General features: G+C 56.7%; 2 protein-coding genes across 2 annotated transcripts in view; one reads left to right on the forward strand and one right to left on the reverse strand.

Annotated features, from left to right (window-relative positions):
* OPHN1 (oligophrenin 1) overlaps positions 1-3,002 on the forward strand; it is a 53,460-nt gene extending 50,458 nt beyond the window's left edge. Inside the window, exons 23-24 of the mRNA XM_080352620.1 lie at positions 199-249; positions 555-3,002. Coding sequence (XP_080208746.1) covers positions 199-241 — 43 coding nt within the window. The 3' untranslated portion in view covers positions 242-249; positions 555-3,002. The remainder of the gene's footprint in view (positions 1-198; positions 250-554) is intronic.
* Positions 3,003-11,788: 8,786 nt separating this feature from the next.
* Positions 11,789-15,417, reverse strand: part of AR (androgen receptor) — a gene marked incomplete at both ends in the record, with an annotated part of 39,792 nt that continues 36,163 nt past the window's right edge. Inside the window, 4 exons of the mRNA XM_080352668.1 lie at positions 11,789-11,944; positions 13,080-13,237; positions 13,729-13,859; positions 14,529-14,673. Coding sequence (XP_080208794.1) covers positions 11,789-11,944; positions 13,080-13,237; positions 13,729-13,859; positions 14,529-14,673 — 590 coding nt within the window. The remainder of the gene's footprint in view (positions 11,945-13,079; positions 13,238-13,728; positions 13,860-14,528; positions 14,674-15,417) is intronic.

The raw sequence follows: 15,417 nt of genomic DNA on the forward strand, positions 1-15,417 counted from the left end.
CCCCAACCTCTGCCAAAAGTGTGAGCTTATCCTGTCAGTGATAAACGTTCTCTGCTAGTGCTGACAGTGGGTTCACTTGTTATGTTGAAAAATACGTCCCTGACCTGTTCCCCAGCCCTCTGTTTATGTTTGTGGGTCTGATTTGGAGCTTATTGCGCTAATTTTTTTTCCTGTTTCCTTCTGCTTCCTTAAATACAGTTCTCCATCACCGCAAGGCAGGATCCCAGGTGATGAGAGCTGATGCTGAAGGTACGTGTTTGTGACAATAAACCAAGCACACATGACATCAATTCAACATTTATGGGTGGCGGGAGTGCAGTGGAGGAAAAGGGAACCTCAAAGAGCAATCAGGAGCAACGTCCTTCCCGTGGGAGACCCTTGCGGAAGGAAGGGTGAGGACGAGGGGGTTCACACCCTGGGCTGGGGTTCCGGCCAGCAGCACATGGGCTGCTCTGCCCTTCCCAAGCTGCACGAGTGCTCAGGGCTTGTCTGCTTGTGGCTTTGCCATCGCTGGTGAATTTGTTGCATAGAGCATCCTTGTTTTCTTCTTCCAGCCTGTGTCTCCACCTCAGCCCAGCGACACTCGGAAGATTTTCTGTGCTTGTGAACAGAAGTGTCTCAGCTGAGACGCTGCCAGTTCCAGTGCCCCTGAGAGCAGCTAACTTTCCGGATGATTCCCGAGCATGCTGTTAGAAGTGGCTCAAGAAATTAGAAGAGAGGGAGATGAAGATGGAGAGAAGACCCTACGCACACGTTTGTTTGAACTTTCCCCATCTGCCACCCCTCGACTCCATGCGGGCTGGACGACGCTCGTGTGCCCGCGGGCGTGGGAGCGGCCGTGGTCCTGCTCCCGTGCTGGGACACGCGCCCTGGCCGGGGTGACCTCGGGCTGACGCTGGACTGGAAGCGCGAGGGCTGACTCCCTGTGCCGGGACCAGGGGTAGGGCGACCGGAGTTTGGGTTGGCCCCTACCCATGAGAAGCTCCTCCTTTATGTTGTTTTCCTCGCTCAATAAGCTATCGTGTGTTTGTCAGTGTGTAGGAGAGCAGCGCATGTTACTGGAAATGCTGCTTGTGCTAAGGCAGGACAGGGATTGTGGGACCCTCGTGCTCAGCTCTGGAGACGGCTCTCCATGTCCTTCCTGGTGTCAGCTGCCCCGTCCCGGCAGACGCGGTGCCGGGGGCTCTGCCTGCGCGGGGCCGTGTCCCCTGCCCGTGGGTCGGCTTTGCTGAGTGGGCCAGCGGCTCCGAGAGCGCAGCTGGGAGGAGGCAGCAGGCAGCCTTCCTCCTTGTCACCATCATCCTCCTCATCCGCCTAGTCGTCCTCATCCTCCTCTTCCTCCTCCTCCCGCCGCGTGAGCCGCTCTCCCACCAGCTCCACTTCTCTGGGCCCACCCAGAAGCCTCTGTGCCCAGAGTGACTCTGGTGGGCCAGCACGGAGGTGATGGGGAGCCGACACTTGCCCAATACAGGCCAAAGCCCACCGCTTTTCAAAGAGGCGCCCGGTTTCTTGTTTGCTTGTTAGATCGATTTCCAATCCAGGAGATGTCCAGTCTCCTTTTCCTGAGCAGCGACTGTGTAGGTGATGCCCTGTGGTCTGCCAGGGTTTCTCCTGCCAGGCCCCTGATAAGAGTGCAGGCTTGTTTGTGGTTCCAGCTGACACCAGGGCTCATTCCGAGCCGTAGCATTTCCCTGTAAATAGGCAACAGGCGCCTTCCCCGCTTCCCTCACCAGCCCAAAGGCAGCTTCACCATTTTGAATGATTTTCCATGGGTGCTGGGACCATTCTTCCCAAACCAGTGACCAAACCTCCCCGGCAGCTGCATCCTGGGTGCTCCATCCCTCAAGCATCCCACCCTTCCCGGTGTGGTTTGCTGGGGATGTGCCACGGTCCCTGCTGTGCTGTGTCCTGCCGCTCGCCGTGTGTCTGTGCCCGGGGATGTGCCGCGGTCCCTGCTGTGCTGTGTCCTGCCGCTCGCCGTGTGTCTGTGCCCAGGGATGTGCTGCGGTCCCTGCTGCGCCATGTCCTGCCGCTCGCCGTGTGTTTGTGCCCGGGGATGTACTGCGGTCCCTGCTGCGCCGTGTCCTGCCGCTCGCCGTGTGTTTGTGCCCGGGGATGTACTGCGGTCCCTGCTGCGCTGTGTCCTGCCACTCGCCGTCTGTCCGTGTCCCGCGCCCGGCTGCTCTGCCGCTGAATGTAACTCTGGCCTTGCGGTCACACGTGTCGTGTCCATGGTGCTGCCGCGGGCTGCTCGCTCCTGTGCCCCTGCTTGGACAGTGGCATGTAAAAGTGGCTTTAAAAAACCAACGTGATATCAATGCCTGGACTGTGTAACACACACTGGCATCTCAGGGCTTTGCGAAGCTCGGGTGAGCCGTTCTGCAGCCGCCGCTGGCCAGCGCCTGGGGAGCGAGCGGCACCAACTGCGTTGTGCTGTTCTGCTCGGGTGTCTGAGGGCAGGCGAGGCTGTGAGCCCGCGGGCCTGGGGCAGGACAGAGGTTCCAACCGGCCCCGAACGGCTGTGGGTGCTGGGGACGCCTCCCAGGGTGGCTTTGTCACCTCCTCCTGGGCTGGCTGTCCCAGAGGCCGCCGTTTCCCTGGCACCGTCCCCTGTGCCTGTGGGTTTGGGCAGTGCCGGGGTCCCAGGGAGCGGGGTGGCTCTGCTGGTGGCACCTGCAGTGCCCGTCCTGCTGGGAACAGTGGCTGCTGTGTCCCCCCGCTGCTCATGGATGGTGACACTTGTGTCCCCTGCCCAGCGCCGCCCCGTGGGACAGCCGGGTCTGTGGGAAGGGAGAAACGTGGGGGAGTTTGGTTTTCAATCTGTCATTGTGAACAATGGAGGGAAACAGCTTGTTAGAAATGGATTTCATTGTGACCTCCTGAAGTCATTTGTCATGTGTGCCTGTGGTGGTTTCCTCCTGCGTGCACAGCGGAGGGCTGGGACCAGCGGCAGTGGGGCTGTGCTGGGCGGTGCTGGGATGTACTGGGATGTACTGGGCTGTGCTGGGCGGTGCTGGGCGGTGCGGGGGCCATGGGGCGCAGTCCCACTGCTGGGGACATGGAGTGACACGGGGACGCGGGGTTGGCCCCGTGCAGGGCCCTGGCCGTCTCCATCAGAGCCGTCTGTCATGTAAAGCGTAGGCTACTCTAAGTGTTTATAAAGTTTCCATGAGTTAAAAAGAAAGACGAGTCTAATTGTGCTTTGTTTGTTCGTTGAGCGCTGGGGGTGTTGCGCCGCCCCCGGGGTCCCCGCCTGCACAGACCCGGGCTCCGGGGCCCCGGCAGCACCGGCTGAGGCAGCAGCTCGAGGTTTGGGGGGCTGTTTGTTCGTGGCTCCCTGTTCCTCTGCAAAGTTTGCTGTAATCCTTCCAGGGGTGGCTTCCTTCGGAACAACCGAGTTTCAGAGAAAGAAACCGGTTTCTTTTTCCGTTGGCCCTTGTATTAAAGGATTATGGACTGGAACGAGCCCCGGGGCACCGTCCCAGCGCTGCCGCTGTCCCGGCCCGGCCGCGTGGTTTTGCTTCTTACGGAAACGTTTGGATTTCATCTGAGCAACGAAAATATTTTTCTAGCATAAGTAAAACCTTGTAGGTGTTTATACAGAGAAAAGCTATGAAAACAAGAAGATTCAAAGCTGGAGGCTGAGCCCCCTGAGCGCCTCCCCGGGGAGGGGTTTGGAGGTTAAAGGCACACTGCGGTAGACACATCTATATGGTAAATTTAGAATTGAAATGTACTTAGTCGAGCACTGGCATCTTAAATTTATGTGCTGCACAGAGACCCACGAGCGCCCAGGAATCCGCCCACGCGGGACTTACTGCAGGATCAGAGTCAGTTTTAAGCTCCATAATTCTCACTGGCCCAGCTCTCTGCACAATTAACCAGCTGAATGCTCTGATTTAGGAGCAGCTCTCTGCACCAGACATTTTCTTGGCAGCCTTCCGGAGCGTTACTTGGCCCATACATCCATAAATCAAGAGTCGGGCCACCAAAACAGAAACCCTGCAGTTGGCTTAAAAAAATCACAAGATGCTTTAAATCAGTAAAAGGTGCAATGTACTTATTTTCCTTGTATTTTCAGAAGTTCCTGGAAGAACTGCTTCCATGGCCTCTGTCGCCGTCTGGGAGAGAGCTCCCGAAAGGCAGAAGTTCCACAGACTCCTGAAATCGTACGTATTAATAACAAGTTACCATTGGCATGGAGGCTCGGAGGAGTACACCCCTTCCCGCTGCCCCAGGACCCCCATCCCCTCACAGCTCCAGCACCTTTTGTTCGTGTCCTGCACGCCACGGTCCCTCCCCGCTGCCCCGGCCCCGCGGGGACACCCTGGCCCTGCGGGGACACCCCGGCCCCGCGGGGACACCCTGGCCCCGCCGCGTGCCCGCGCTCCGCTCGCCCAGCTTGGCGCCCGCCCGCCGGGAGCGGCAGCGGTTTGGGGCGAGGAGCGGAGCCCAGCGCTGGCCGGCGGCCCTGGTGCGGCGCGGGGTCGGCGTGACCCCTGAGCCTGCGGCCGCTGTGGCCGCCTCTCCAGCCCCGCGGGACACGGCGGTGCCAGCGGCGCCCAGACACAAACTGCAGCAGCGGCGGGAACCGAGCAGCCGGGCTCCCCGCGGGCAGCGGGGCAGGCCTGGGCTTTGCGCTGCCCCGACCTGGCGGGAGCTGCAAAATTTATGCTGTGCAAATTGGGGAAACTAAATTTAAAGGGCTTTCTTAATAAACAGCCTGCTCGTTAGCAGGCCCTGTGGTCTCAGGCACACCCTCCCACAGCTGGGAGTCCTTTACCACCGGGGGCTGTACAAACAACAGCCGTCTCCAGCCACAGTCTGCAATTGCTGTGTTTGAACAGCCCTTTGCAGTCCTGGGCCCACAGAAAGCTGGTGGTCCTGGCCCTGTTTCTGTTCTTTGACCAGGATCAGTGGGTGCTTTAGGACACCGTCAGCCACAGGACAGCTAGATGGCCGGATCCTGAGGCACAACGTGCATGGCCAGGGCTGCATGTGCAGCGTTGTTCTCCCCATCCATGTGCTGATCCAGCCACGGGGCCAAGGCCGGCTGGGCGAGGGGACGGAGGAGCCGCCCGAGGGCACGGTGACACTGCGACTGCGGCTGGAGGAGCGGGGACCCCGCGGCGTGGGGCTTCGGCACTGGTGGGTGTCCGTGGGGCTGTGGGGGCGGGTTCGAGCTGTGCCTGCTGTGTCCCGTCCACATCTCTGAAATAGCCCCCTGCAGAGCAGCTCCCCGCTCTGGGGCAGCCTGGGGGGGTCGGTGCACCCTGGGCCCCATAAACCTGGCAGGCTGATGGGAGATGGTTGCTGGTGCAGCTGGGTTGGTGTGTGCAGCGCTCCCAGGGAGGCAAACCACTGCCAAAATGTGTTTACAGCAACTCCTTTAGGCAATGGAACAGTTTTTATGTTTTGAAGATTTCCCACTGGCTGTTGTGAGGACAAAGGCGAGCGAACGGCTCTGCAGCATGGAGCCATTTTAGGGCTGCTTGACAGATGTTTTCAGGGGAAAAAAAAAAACAAAAAAGGCAGCAAGATTGATTCCTGGCGTGGTTTGGTTTGTGCTGCTCAGATGCCCCTGCCGGGCACAGCTCCCGCTGCTGAGGGGCAGAGGGGCCGTGTCCCAGCAGCCCCGCAGGCTCGGCTGACGTGGTCCCACTGCGCTTGTCACCCCAAAGCCCGGGAAGGGCCGGAGCCACGGGGGACAGCGGCTGTTTGCTGGCGGGACTGCGGAGACCCAAAGACAGACGACAAAGCCAGCGAGCAGGGCAGCTCTGCAGCCCTCAGGCCCCCAGCACGTCCCGCTCCCCCTGCAAGGTGCTGTTTCTCTGAACTGCGTGGCTGTCGTGCAGACTAAGCGGGTTTCTGCCCCGGAGCGGGACAGCTGCCGAGCACGGAGCGCGTGGCCCGAGCGCTCCTCCCGTCCCTCGGGGCCGCGCTGCGCCCGCGCCGGCTGCACGCAGGGCTGGGGGCGCTCAGGGGAGCTGCCGGCTCCTGGCGAACACGGGGTGGGCGGATCATGACGCGCAGCAGAAACGGCTGGAACGTGACGGAGCAAAACCAGTTCAGGTGAAGCGAATTCGCCCTTTTGGACAGACCCACCCCCTGCAGAAGATCCGACTCAGGGAAACTGCAGAGCCACCAGGGCTGGAGCCAGCAGGACATGGGCTGCAAGACCCAGAGCCACCTGGAGGACAAGTCTGTCCCCCCAGGGCGTGCTGGACCAGCCGCTCCGCAACGTCCCGGGGCATGTTAGTGGCTGCGTGAGAGTTTGACGGAGGGACACTGGGCCTAAAGGATGCTGATGGGACAGAAGGACACTGGGCCTAAAGGATGCTGACGGGACAGGAGGACACTGGGCCTAAAGGATGCTGATGGGACAGAAGGACACTGGGCCTAAAGGATGCTGATGGGACAGAAGGACACTGGGTCTAAAGGATGCTGACAGGACAGGAGGACACTGGGCCTAAACGCTGCTGACAGGTACTTGAGAACAGCGCTGGATTGTTCAGTGCTGATTAAGGGTGAACTTGGGAAATAACGCATTCATTTTTAAGCGTGGCTCAAATGGAGGAACAGGATCATAGCCTCTGCAGGTGACTGATGTGACACTTCTCCAGGCGGGGAGGGGTTTTGCGCTGCTGAGCACATTCTGCTCCCCGTAGCGGCGCCTGTCCCGCCGCTGGGCAGTTGCACACCAGACATCCCCAGCTTTTGTGCACTGATATTATGTTCTTCCCATGCTCTTTGATTTGTCTCCCGGTGAACGAAATCTTGGCCCTGAGCAGCATTCACATCTGTGCTTTAGATTTGAAACGCGGGCTATGATAAGCCGTCTTTTTTATTACTCTGAGAGCGCAGGTCAAATTTATAACAAAGTTCCAGCAGAATGGATTTACAACTGCTCATAAAGATACTGAAAACAACAACAAAAGGAGGAGGACACTGGCCTTTATTAGCTCCTTGCTTTGAGAAATACATTAATCAACTGAAATTCAATTTAAAAGACCCAAAGAGGCATATATGAAAGGATTAGTCAATTGATGTGTAAATGAATAAACAGTTCAGACGTGATTACTAGCAAAATCTGACTGAAAACAGCCTATATGAATAACCCCACATACAGCCTTGTCCACTGGAAAACGACCCACTGTCCCTGGCATCTTTGAGAGCTAATATTCATCACACCAGATAACGTTTTTCATGCACATACTGAAACAGAAGCCAAATACACATGTAGAGCAGTGTCCCAACAGACGAGATTCTGCCTTCATTGTGCTTAGAACAACAGCAGATTTTAAGGGTACAAAAGGAGCCGAACACCAAGCGAGCAGGTCTGGGCTGCGGCACAGGCCCAGCACCTGCCTGGGACCAGGCCAGGACTAAACCGGTCCAGAAGCGGGTGTGTATGTGCGTGTCCCGTCCCCGTCCCGCTGCCGGCTGGCTCCCCTTCCTTACGAGAAGAAACATCCCCCAGGCAACACGGTAGGTCTCTGTTCTCTTCATCCAGCGCATTCAGGGCCAGATCATAGTCCAATTAAAACAAAAAGGAGCAGTGGCAGCAATCCAACTATCATCCTTCTTTAGGAGCAGAATTTGGCCTCAGATGCTATTAATTTAGGCAAAACGCTGCCATTTCTGGAAGGTGACTGGAAAAGACTGCAGGGTTGCAACCATAATAAAATGCTACGTGTGTGCTTCGAATCTGTCGCCCGCCCTGCAGAGGAGCAGGTGCAGCCGCGTCCCGCCGAGACGGGGCCACGGCCTCTGCCAGCCCAGCGCGGGGCACTGCACCCCTGGGGAAAGAGCCACGTCGTCGCACCTGGAAGTCTCTGCCCATTCCACCGGCTGCTTGTTCGTTTTCCTTTGGTAATCCCGCAGTGTTTGCTTCACAACTCCACTGAGCTACGGCACAACAAGCCGCTGCAGAGACGTCCTGCTTCGTTACCCCATGAGCACAGCTGTGCGCTGGGAGTCCTTCCCAGGCAAAAAGGCACCAGCAATGAGCTTTTTGGCTTATTACAAAGAGAACAAAATATATCAATATAGAGAACTCTTTTTATTACAGAGACATGTTAACTAATAAAACCAGCATTAAATTGCCACGGAACACAAAATACCTGGCACAGAGAGCAGCTTACTGTGAATTTGCTGTGGTTGTGTGTGTGGGGCAGATACTCAGCTTTTCCATCCCAAGTGCAGGTTCCCCTGCGGTTCACCGGGGATGAACACAAGTCCCGTGAGCTGCCTGGGCACAGGGCCACCCTCATGGTCGAGAAGGGATTTCTGTGCCTTAAAAGTCAACTTGGAAACACTCAGAAAACAGCGACCAGCTCAGAATCCCAGGATTGTGCCCGAAAGTGCAAGGACACTTTGTGCAGTTGAAGAGGGCGGAAATAAAGGACACTGTCATCCCTCGGGTGCAAATACTGTCCCTGTCTAACCAGAATCAGCTACAAGAGAGCTGGAGAAGCAGCTCCTGAGAGCAGACAGTGCCAGGCTGCACTGCGTTCATGGCACTGACGGACGGACCTTTGGAAACTGGGCTGCACCCAACCAGAAAAAATCATTCCATTAAAAGTTTCCATTAATATCGGCACATACTGACTCATCTCCTGAAGGATGTTTAGTTGCAATCAATGTGCAATCAGAAAATAAACTCTCTTAGAGCATTAAATAGATACCATCTTTAGCAATATAAAATGGGGCATGCCTTCATATATATATATATATCTCTATATATCTGTTTAACATACGTTAGTGAACCACCCAGGGAGCGAGCTCTGTGGGTGCAGTGACAGTGCAGGGGCTGCAGGGACAGCCGGTGCGGGCAGGTGACACCTCGGGTCCCAGCCCAGCATCCCCAGCACCGCGGCAGCGGCCATAACCAAGGACAACCTCACCTGCACCAGCGCCATGGCAGTGGTGATAACCAAGGACAACCTCACCTGCACCAGCGCCACGGCAGCAGTGATAACCAAGGACAACCTCACCTGTGCCCTGTAGCTCAGGAAATTGTACCTGTTTGTGCAAAAAAGCTGCTCCCGGGCTGACCGCAACTCGTGTTCCTCATCTCCTGCCTTTGGCAGGAGCTGCTGGTCTGAGCCAGGACCCGGGTTAAGCCAGCACAAAAGCCCAGACAGCTCCTACCTAAACCAGAGCGGAGGAACCACTGGGGATGGGGACAGCGGCTGGGAAACCTCAGCAACAGCTTCTGCATTATTGTGAAGATGGTGACAGTCTTCTGCTTCATTAAAGCAAAAGTAGACAAGAAAACACAAAGTATAAAGACATATGGCAGGATCTGGACTTTGGTATTTCTTAAGTCTCTTTTTTTCCCCAGTTCCTGCAGCAGCTCATGAAAATAAACAAGGCAACAGCATTAACCCCCCCAGCAAATACACACAGAGGTGCTGGTGATCCTGGTTCCCACATCCTCCACTCATCCCTCCAGTAACATCATAAAAAGTCACCTTTTGACTAAGAAGTGGCAGCAGCGTATGTGCCGCTGGGGGGGCAGAGAACGCGGTGCCGGAGCCGCAGCCTCCTCCGCAGACAGCACACGCACCGCCCCGTTTGCGCCAGGCTTCCACCAGCACATCAGCGCATGCAAATCCTTGTTAATTTATTTACTTTCTTCACAAACTCCCAGCAGAAAATTACCCAGCAGGATACCTCCAGTGTCATTAGCTAATGAAAACCTCACTGACACGAGCCTGTGCAGAACACAAAGCTCTCCAGAGGAGCTGCTCAGAGTGCTCGTAAACATCCTCCTGTTGATGACAGAGATCAGGGCACTGCCAACCCGGTTATTTATTGTATCCTGCTAATAGCCATAAAATGTTCAAGAAGAGAAGAACGCAACAGCAGGATCTTTTTTACTGGTTCATTTGCAAGTATCAGTAGATCATATCAACGTTTTAAATGCTCGCTGCCCTCTAAAATAGGAAAAGTTATTAAGAACACCATCATTCAGGAAGGTTATCTACAGATTTTGCTGCCACCTATACAAAGGGATTTCAGGAGGAAGAGCACGGTCAGAGCCGTATCCAGCAGGGGAGGAAAACCCATTACAAATAACCACAAAGAAAGATCCTCTCCTTCAATAGTTTCGAGTTGTTTTTCCCTACCCCTTCCTTTAATGAAAATCACATAGCATGACAGAAAAGTATTAGGAAAAATTAAGTGTTTGTTCTTACTGGGAGTTCGCAAAGAACCCGGACGTACCGTGGGGCATCACCTGCAGAGCTGAGCGCGACACAGCTCCCGAGCCGCCGGGCAGCAGGGGCACCAGCGCTGTTGTCTGCACCGCCCGTACGGTCGCCAGCGGCCCAAACCTCCTTCCCTGCGCTTTTACACACACCCGACCAACAGGAGCAGCTGCTGTCACGCAGGGCAGCGCGGTGCGACGTCTCACACACGTCTGACGGGGCTCGGCTCTGTGCCGAGGCCCACGGGGCTGCTCCGGGCGGGCACGGCTGTGCCGCAAGCATCGCTCCGCGCCGCGAGCATCGCTCCGTGCCGCAGCGGCACAACCCTCGCTCGCCAAAGAACCAAACGTGCCCTGGCACCGACTTGCCGGCATAAGGGCACCTTGTAGACGTAGTGGAGCTCAGCAAATAAACAGATCTGAACATCAGCATCAGATGAGTCTGCGTTTCCTTCTGACCGTGGGGCAGCAGGTGTGGGACGGCGTGCGCGGGGCGGTGCCACCCTGGGCTGCAATCAAGCACTGCAATTAGCAGGAGCTGCGCGAATCGCTCAGGAAAGCATTAGGTCTTGGCGGCGATTCCTTTGCAAACCCCTGAAGTGCCACGGGAGGTGCCACAGCCACCTCCCCGGGGACAGGACCCACCACCAGCGTCCCGTGGCCTCACAGGTCCTGCTGCTCTGCTCTGGGAACGTGCATCTGCTGGCAGCAGAAAGAACAGCTGTGACAAATGAAAATCCGTAGCTGGAAAGCCAGGTCTGCGGACACCGAGGGGAGGAGAGCCGGTGTGGGGCTGGGCAGGGGCCGCGGTGCCACCGCAGAAGGGGACAGCGTGAGGTCTGAGGGCGTCAGGCACTTGACGGGCTGTAGGAGACACATCCCAGGTGGAAAAGAGCAGCCATCCGCCATCGCTGGGCATCTCCGCAGGTCACCTCCAGCCCTTTTGCCGGCGACCCTGTGACGCTGCATCAGCCAATTACCGTTCACGCTGGTCCGCGGGGCCGCAGCGCTGCGCTCGCGGTGCTGCCCGGCAGCTTCCGACCCAGAGCAGGTCCTGCCAGGTCATCAGGATGCAAACTCACCTCTTCCACAGAACTCTGCTCTGGTTCTCTACTGCAGTATTTTAATTCACCTGCTTCCCAGCACCATAATGCAAATAAGAAGTCCCAAGGGAGGCCAGCAAGGTAACCCGCACTCCAGCTTCTAGGTTCCAACTGCTTCTTGTCTTGTTTTTAGCAAAAGCCCAAACCCAACAATTGCTGGCATTTCTGCCGTGGCCCTGGGCCACTAAAAGTCACTGCGAAAAGCACACGAACAAGAGAATGTAGACACAGTGCCGCTGCCACCGTCCCTGTGCCAGCACGGCCAGCCAGACTGGGCCGAAGCCGTGGTGGGCAGCTCAGCTCCGAGGTACCTCAGGAAAAACAGACATCTCAGGAATCCCAGCAGGTCGCCGTCCGTCACCGTCCGTCCGCTGGGCCGGCGGGATTCCCCAAGGCACTGCAGTGCGGTAGTGCAGAAATAACCGGCAGGACGTGGCCGAGGCGGCGGCACAACCGGGGTCCCTCAGGAAGGTCACTGTGCGTGGAAGTAGATGGGCTTGACTTTTCCAGACAGGATCTTGGGAACCTGCACAGAGATGATCTCGGCCATCATTTCAGGGTAGTCCACGCTCACCATATGCGCCTTTATCAAAAGGTCAAATGTAAACTGGTGCAGATCCTTGGCAATCTGCGAAAGGAAGAGCGTTTGGTCAGTGAGAAGCCCCTGGGCAGCAGTTTCTCCGGGAGGACCCAGCGCAGCGTGGAGCGGGTGCTGGACCTGGCTGCACCGGGACCTGCTCTGCTCTGGCCACCGCTGCCCTGCCTGCGCCCAGACCTGCTCTGCTCCGGCCACCGCTGCCCTGCCTGCGCCCAGACCTGCTCTGCTCTGGCCACCGCTGCCCTGCCTGCGCCAGGACCTGCTCTGCTCCGGCCACCGCTGCCCTGCCTGCGCCCAGACCTGCTCTGCTCCGGCCACCGCTGCCCTGCCCGTGCCAGGACCTGCTCTGTTCTGGCCACCGCTGCCCTGCCCGTGCCCAGCCGCGGGTTCGTGTCCCCAGGGTGCGCCAGGCGCTGCCCAGCCTGGGAGCACACCGCGTATTTTGCCACAATCCCTCACAGTCAGACATTACCGAGTCCCACAAAAACGTATAAAAATGGCTCTTCCTCAGTCCTACAGCAGCTCATCTTACTGTGTGCAGATGCTGCCCACCTCACTCGCTAAGAATTACAGCTGTACGTGCAGGGAGCTGAGGCCCAGGAAAGAGGACAGATCTAGCTCATGTGCCACCAGTAAAACCAAGTCACAAACAGAGAATTTGTTTTCACTGCTATAATCAGAGAAGACTCATTAGGGGCACTGAGATTTTGAGCTGTTCTGCTAGGCTGGCAATGGAGAAGTATTGCCTACAAAGAGCTTTTCATTGCTCAGAAAGGAAGCCCATAAACCCAAGTGGTTACTGCAGGCGGTGACAGGCGCAGATAACTCACCCGCAGCACACTCAGCATGTCTTTTCCCTGTCGCTTACTTTGGGAGCACACGGCAATGCTGACCCGGCAAAGGTGTGCCAAGAGTGCAACCCAAAGAACCACAGAATCATCCAACAGCTCACACTGGAAGGGACATAGAAAGGTCACCTGGTGCAACCCTTCCTGGGAAAGGGAGCGTGGATGAGACCACCTCGTGCCCTGTCCCACCGCATCTTGGAAACCTCCACTGGTGGGGACAACCAACATCTCCAGACAAGGATCATTCTCCCTGTAAAGAGCTGCTTTTTTTATTGTTTCTTACGTCTATAGACAGACATTTCACTGTCCTCTCTTACAGGATGCACGGAGTCCAGGACCTTGGTGAGCTGGTAAAAGCGCCGAGAGCAGGACGTAGGGTTCTTCCTCTTGCAAGCAATGATACGGTCGAGTTCCTTGATGTAATTCATTCGAAGTTCATCAAAGAGCTTCTGGTTCTTCAGGCCATCCACTGGAACTGGAACACGGTAAAGAAACAGCAAGGGTTACCCAGAGAGTGAAGAGAACACAAGAGCAAGAGGAAGGCTGAGGAGGTGGTGAGCGCAGACCAAAGAAGAAAGTTCTGCCCACCAGCTGTGGGCCCCTGCCCAGCTCAGTGGACTACTGCTAGCCCAGGGATGCGTGTTCAGCGCTCGTTATACAAGACAGGCAAGAGAACAGACTGCAGCACCGCTCTCCCACTCAGCAGGTGACACTCAGAGGTCCCCGTGGTGACAGTGGCCAGGCCGAGGAGCCACCCCCGGGGAGGTGCTGTGCTCGGCAGCGGCGGGACGGGTCACCTCGGGCTGGCTCGTGGCTTCCTCGCCACAGCAGCGCCGCGTCTGTGAGCAGCGCAGAATGCCGCAGAGAGGGGAGCACCCACAGCCACCCCGGGGAGCGCGTGCGCAGGGCCAGCACCGGACACGGCCGGCGTGGCACAGCGAGGGCTGCGGAGCAGCCGGCACTCACTGATGCTGAAGAAGAGCAGAGCCTTCATGCAGAGGAACTCCTGCGGCGTGATCTGCAGCCAGCCGAACTCCTGGGAGAGGTGCCGCATCCGCACGCACTGGCTGTACATGCGGGACTTGTGCATGCGGTACCTGTGGGGCGAGACGCGTCAGGCACGGCTCGAGGCGACAGTGTCGTGTGACGTGGCGCAGGACACGGCCCCAGCCCAGCGCTGCTCGGGGAATGCCCGCAGCCACGGGCCTGTGTGCAGGAGGGGAACGTTGTCCAAAACGCCCGTGTGTCACCACGGGGTCCACCTGGGACCGCAGGGTTTGTGCGACCCCCTGCCATCCTGAGACAGGCTGCAGCGAGTCACCAAACCTGGCTGGCCGCGGGGACACAGAGCTGAGCTCGCAGCTCTCACAGCACGTTTGGGTTCACGTGCTGCTGTGCCCAGTTATTGGGTTTAAGCTCCTTTGCCTTCATGTCAATAAGCCTTCCCCGACTCTAAGTTATCAGAGAGAACCCCCTGGCACTTATAATACACATTACAATACACATTTCCACCTTGCTGGTCCACGGCCAGGCTGACAGACCAGGAGGAAGGACCAGCAGGGACACCACAGCTCTCCTGATGGCTCCTGGGATCCCTGCAGGGTGCTTGCAGGGGACGCACAGGGCCCTCCTGGGCGCTGCTGGGCTCTCTGAGAGCACCATGACTCACGCTGCACATTTCATAGGCAAATTCCTTGTCTCGTTCTCATTTCTCATCTAGCCTGACCCAGACAGAGCACAATATTAGATTGCTATTTTGCACTTACTCATTGAAGACCAAATCTGGGGCGAAGTAAAGCATCCTGGAATTGACGTTGGTGAAAGATCTCCAACCCATAGCAAAAACCATCAGGCCCATCCAAGAGTACTGGATTATTGACATCTGGTCATCCACATGCAGGTTGCGAAATCCTGTTAGAAAAAGGAAAGGGGGATGTTACAGAGGAGTGCTGGGCTGCTGCAGCTAGCAGGGCTGTCTGTGCAGACCCAGCTCTCCTGCAGCACTCTTGTCACGATGATGTGAGCAACCAGTGAGTAACCCTGAGGTCTCATCACAGGGTTACAGACTGCTCCAGTTTCTCTGTCAAATACACAATGCATTTATCTAATTACTATAAAAATGAATATGAAAACCTCGGCTGAATCGCAGGCTAACCAAAAGCATCAATTAAATTCAAATTAGCATTCCCAGGTGGCGGTGCACAGCTAAACCCCAGGCGTGTTTGCAAGACACGCACAAACACCACCCCAACACTGTAATTTTTCCAGATATCTGTAGTTGGTGGAGCGGGTACGTCCCCGGGAGCCCTGGCCCTCAGGCCAGCGATTCTGTGTTCAGGCACCCCCCAGAGCGTTTCCCTGTGTCGGTGTGTGCACAGGCTGGATCACCGCTCTGGGGTGTCACCTGCAGGAACAGCACCCCGACCAGCACCTGCAACAGGCTGAACGCCATGGGAGTGCTGGTTTGTTTTGGATTACCCCTGTTTCTCATTGCTTTCTGTCGCCTGGTTTTGCCTTTGTTGAGAAATAAGGTTTGTTTGAGCTTATCACTTGTTTGGGTTAGTTCTGGTGCACCTCTGTGACAATCTGGTTTCAAGAAAGTCATATGTTATTTCAATCAAATATTAAAGCAATTCTAACGCCTCTGGTATATCA

This window comes from Nesoenas mayeri (genome assembly GCF_963082525.1).
Source record: "Nesoenas mayeri genome assembly, chromosome: 13".
In the NCBI taxonomy this organism is placed as follows: Eukaryota; Metazoa; Chordata; class Aves; order Columbiformes; family Columbidae; genus Nesoenas; species Nesoenas mayeri.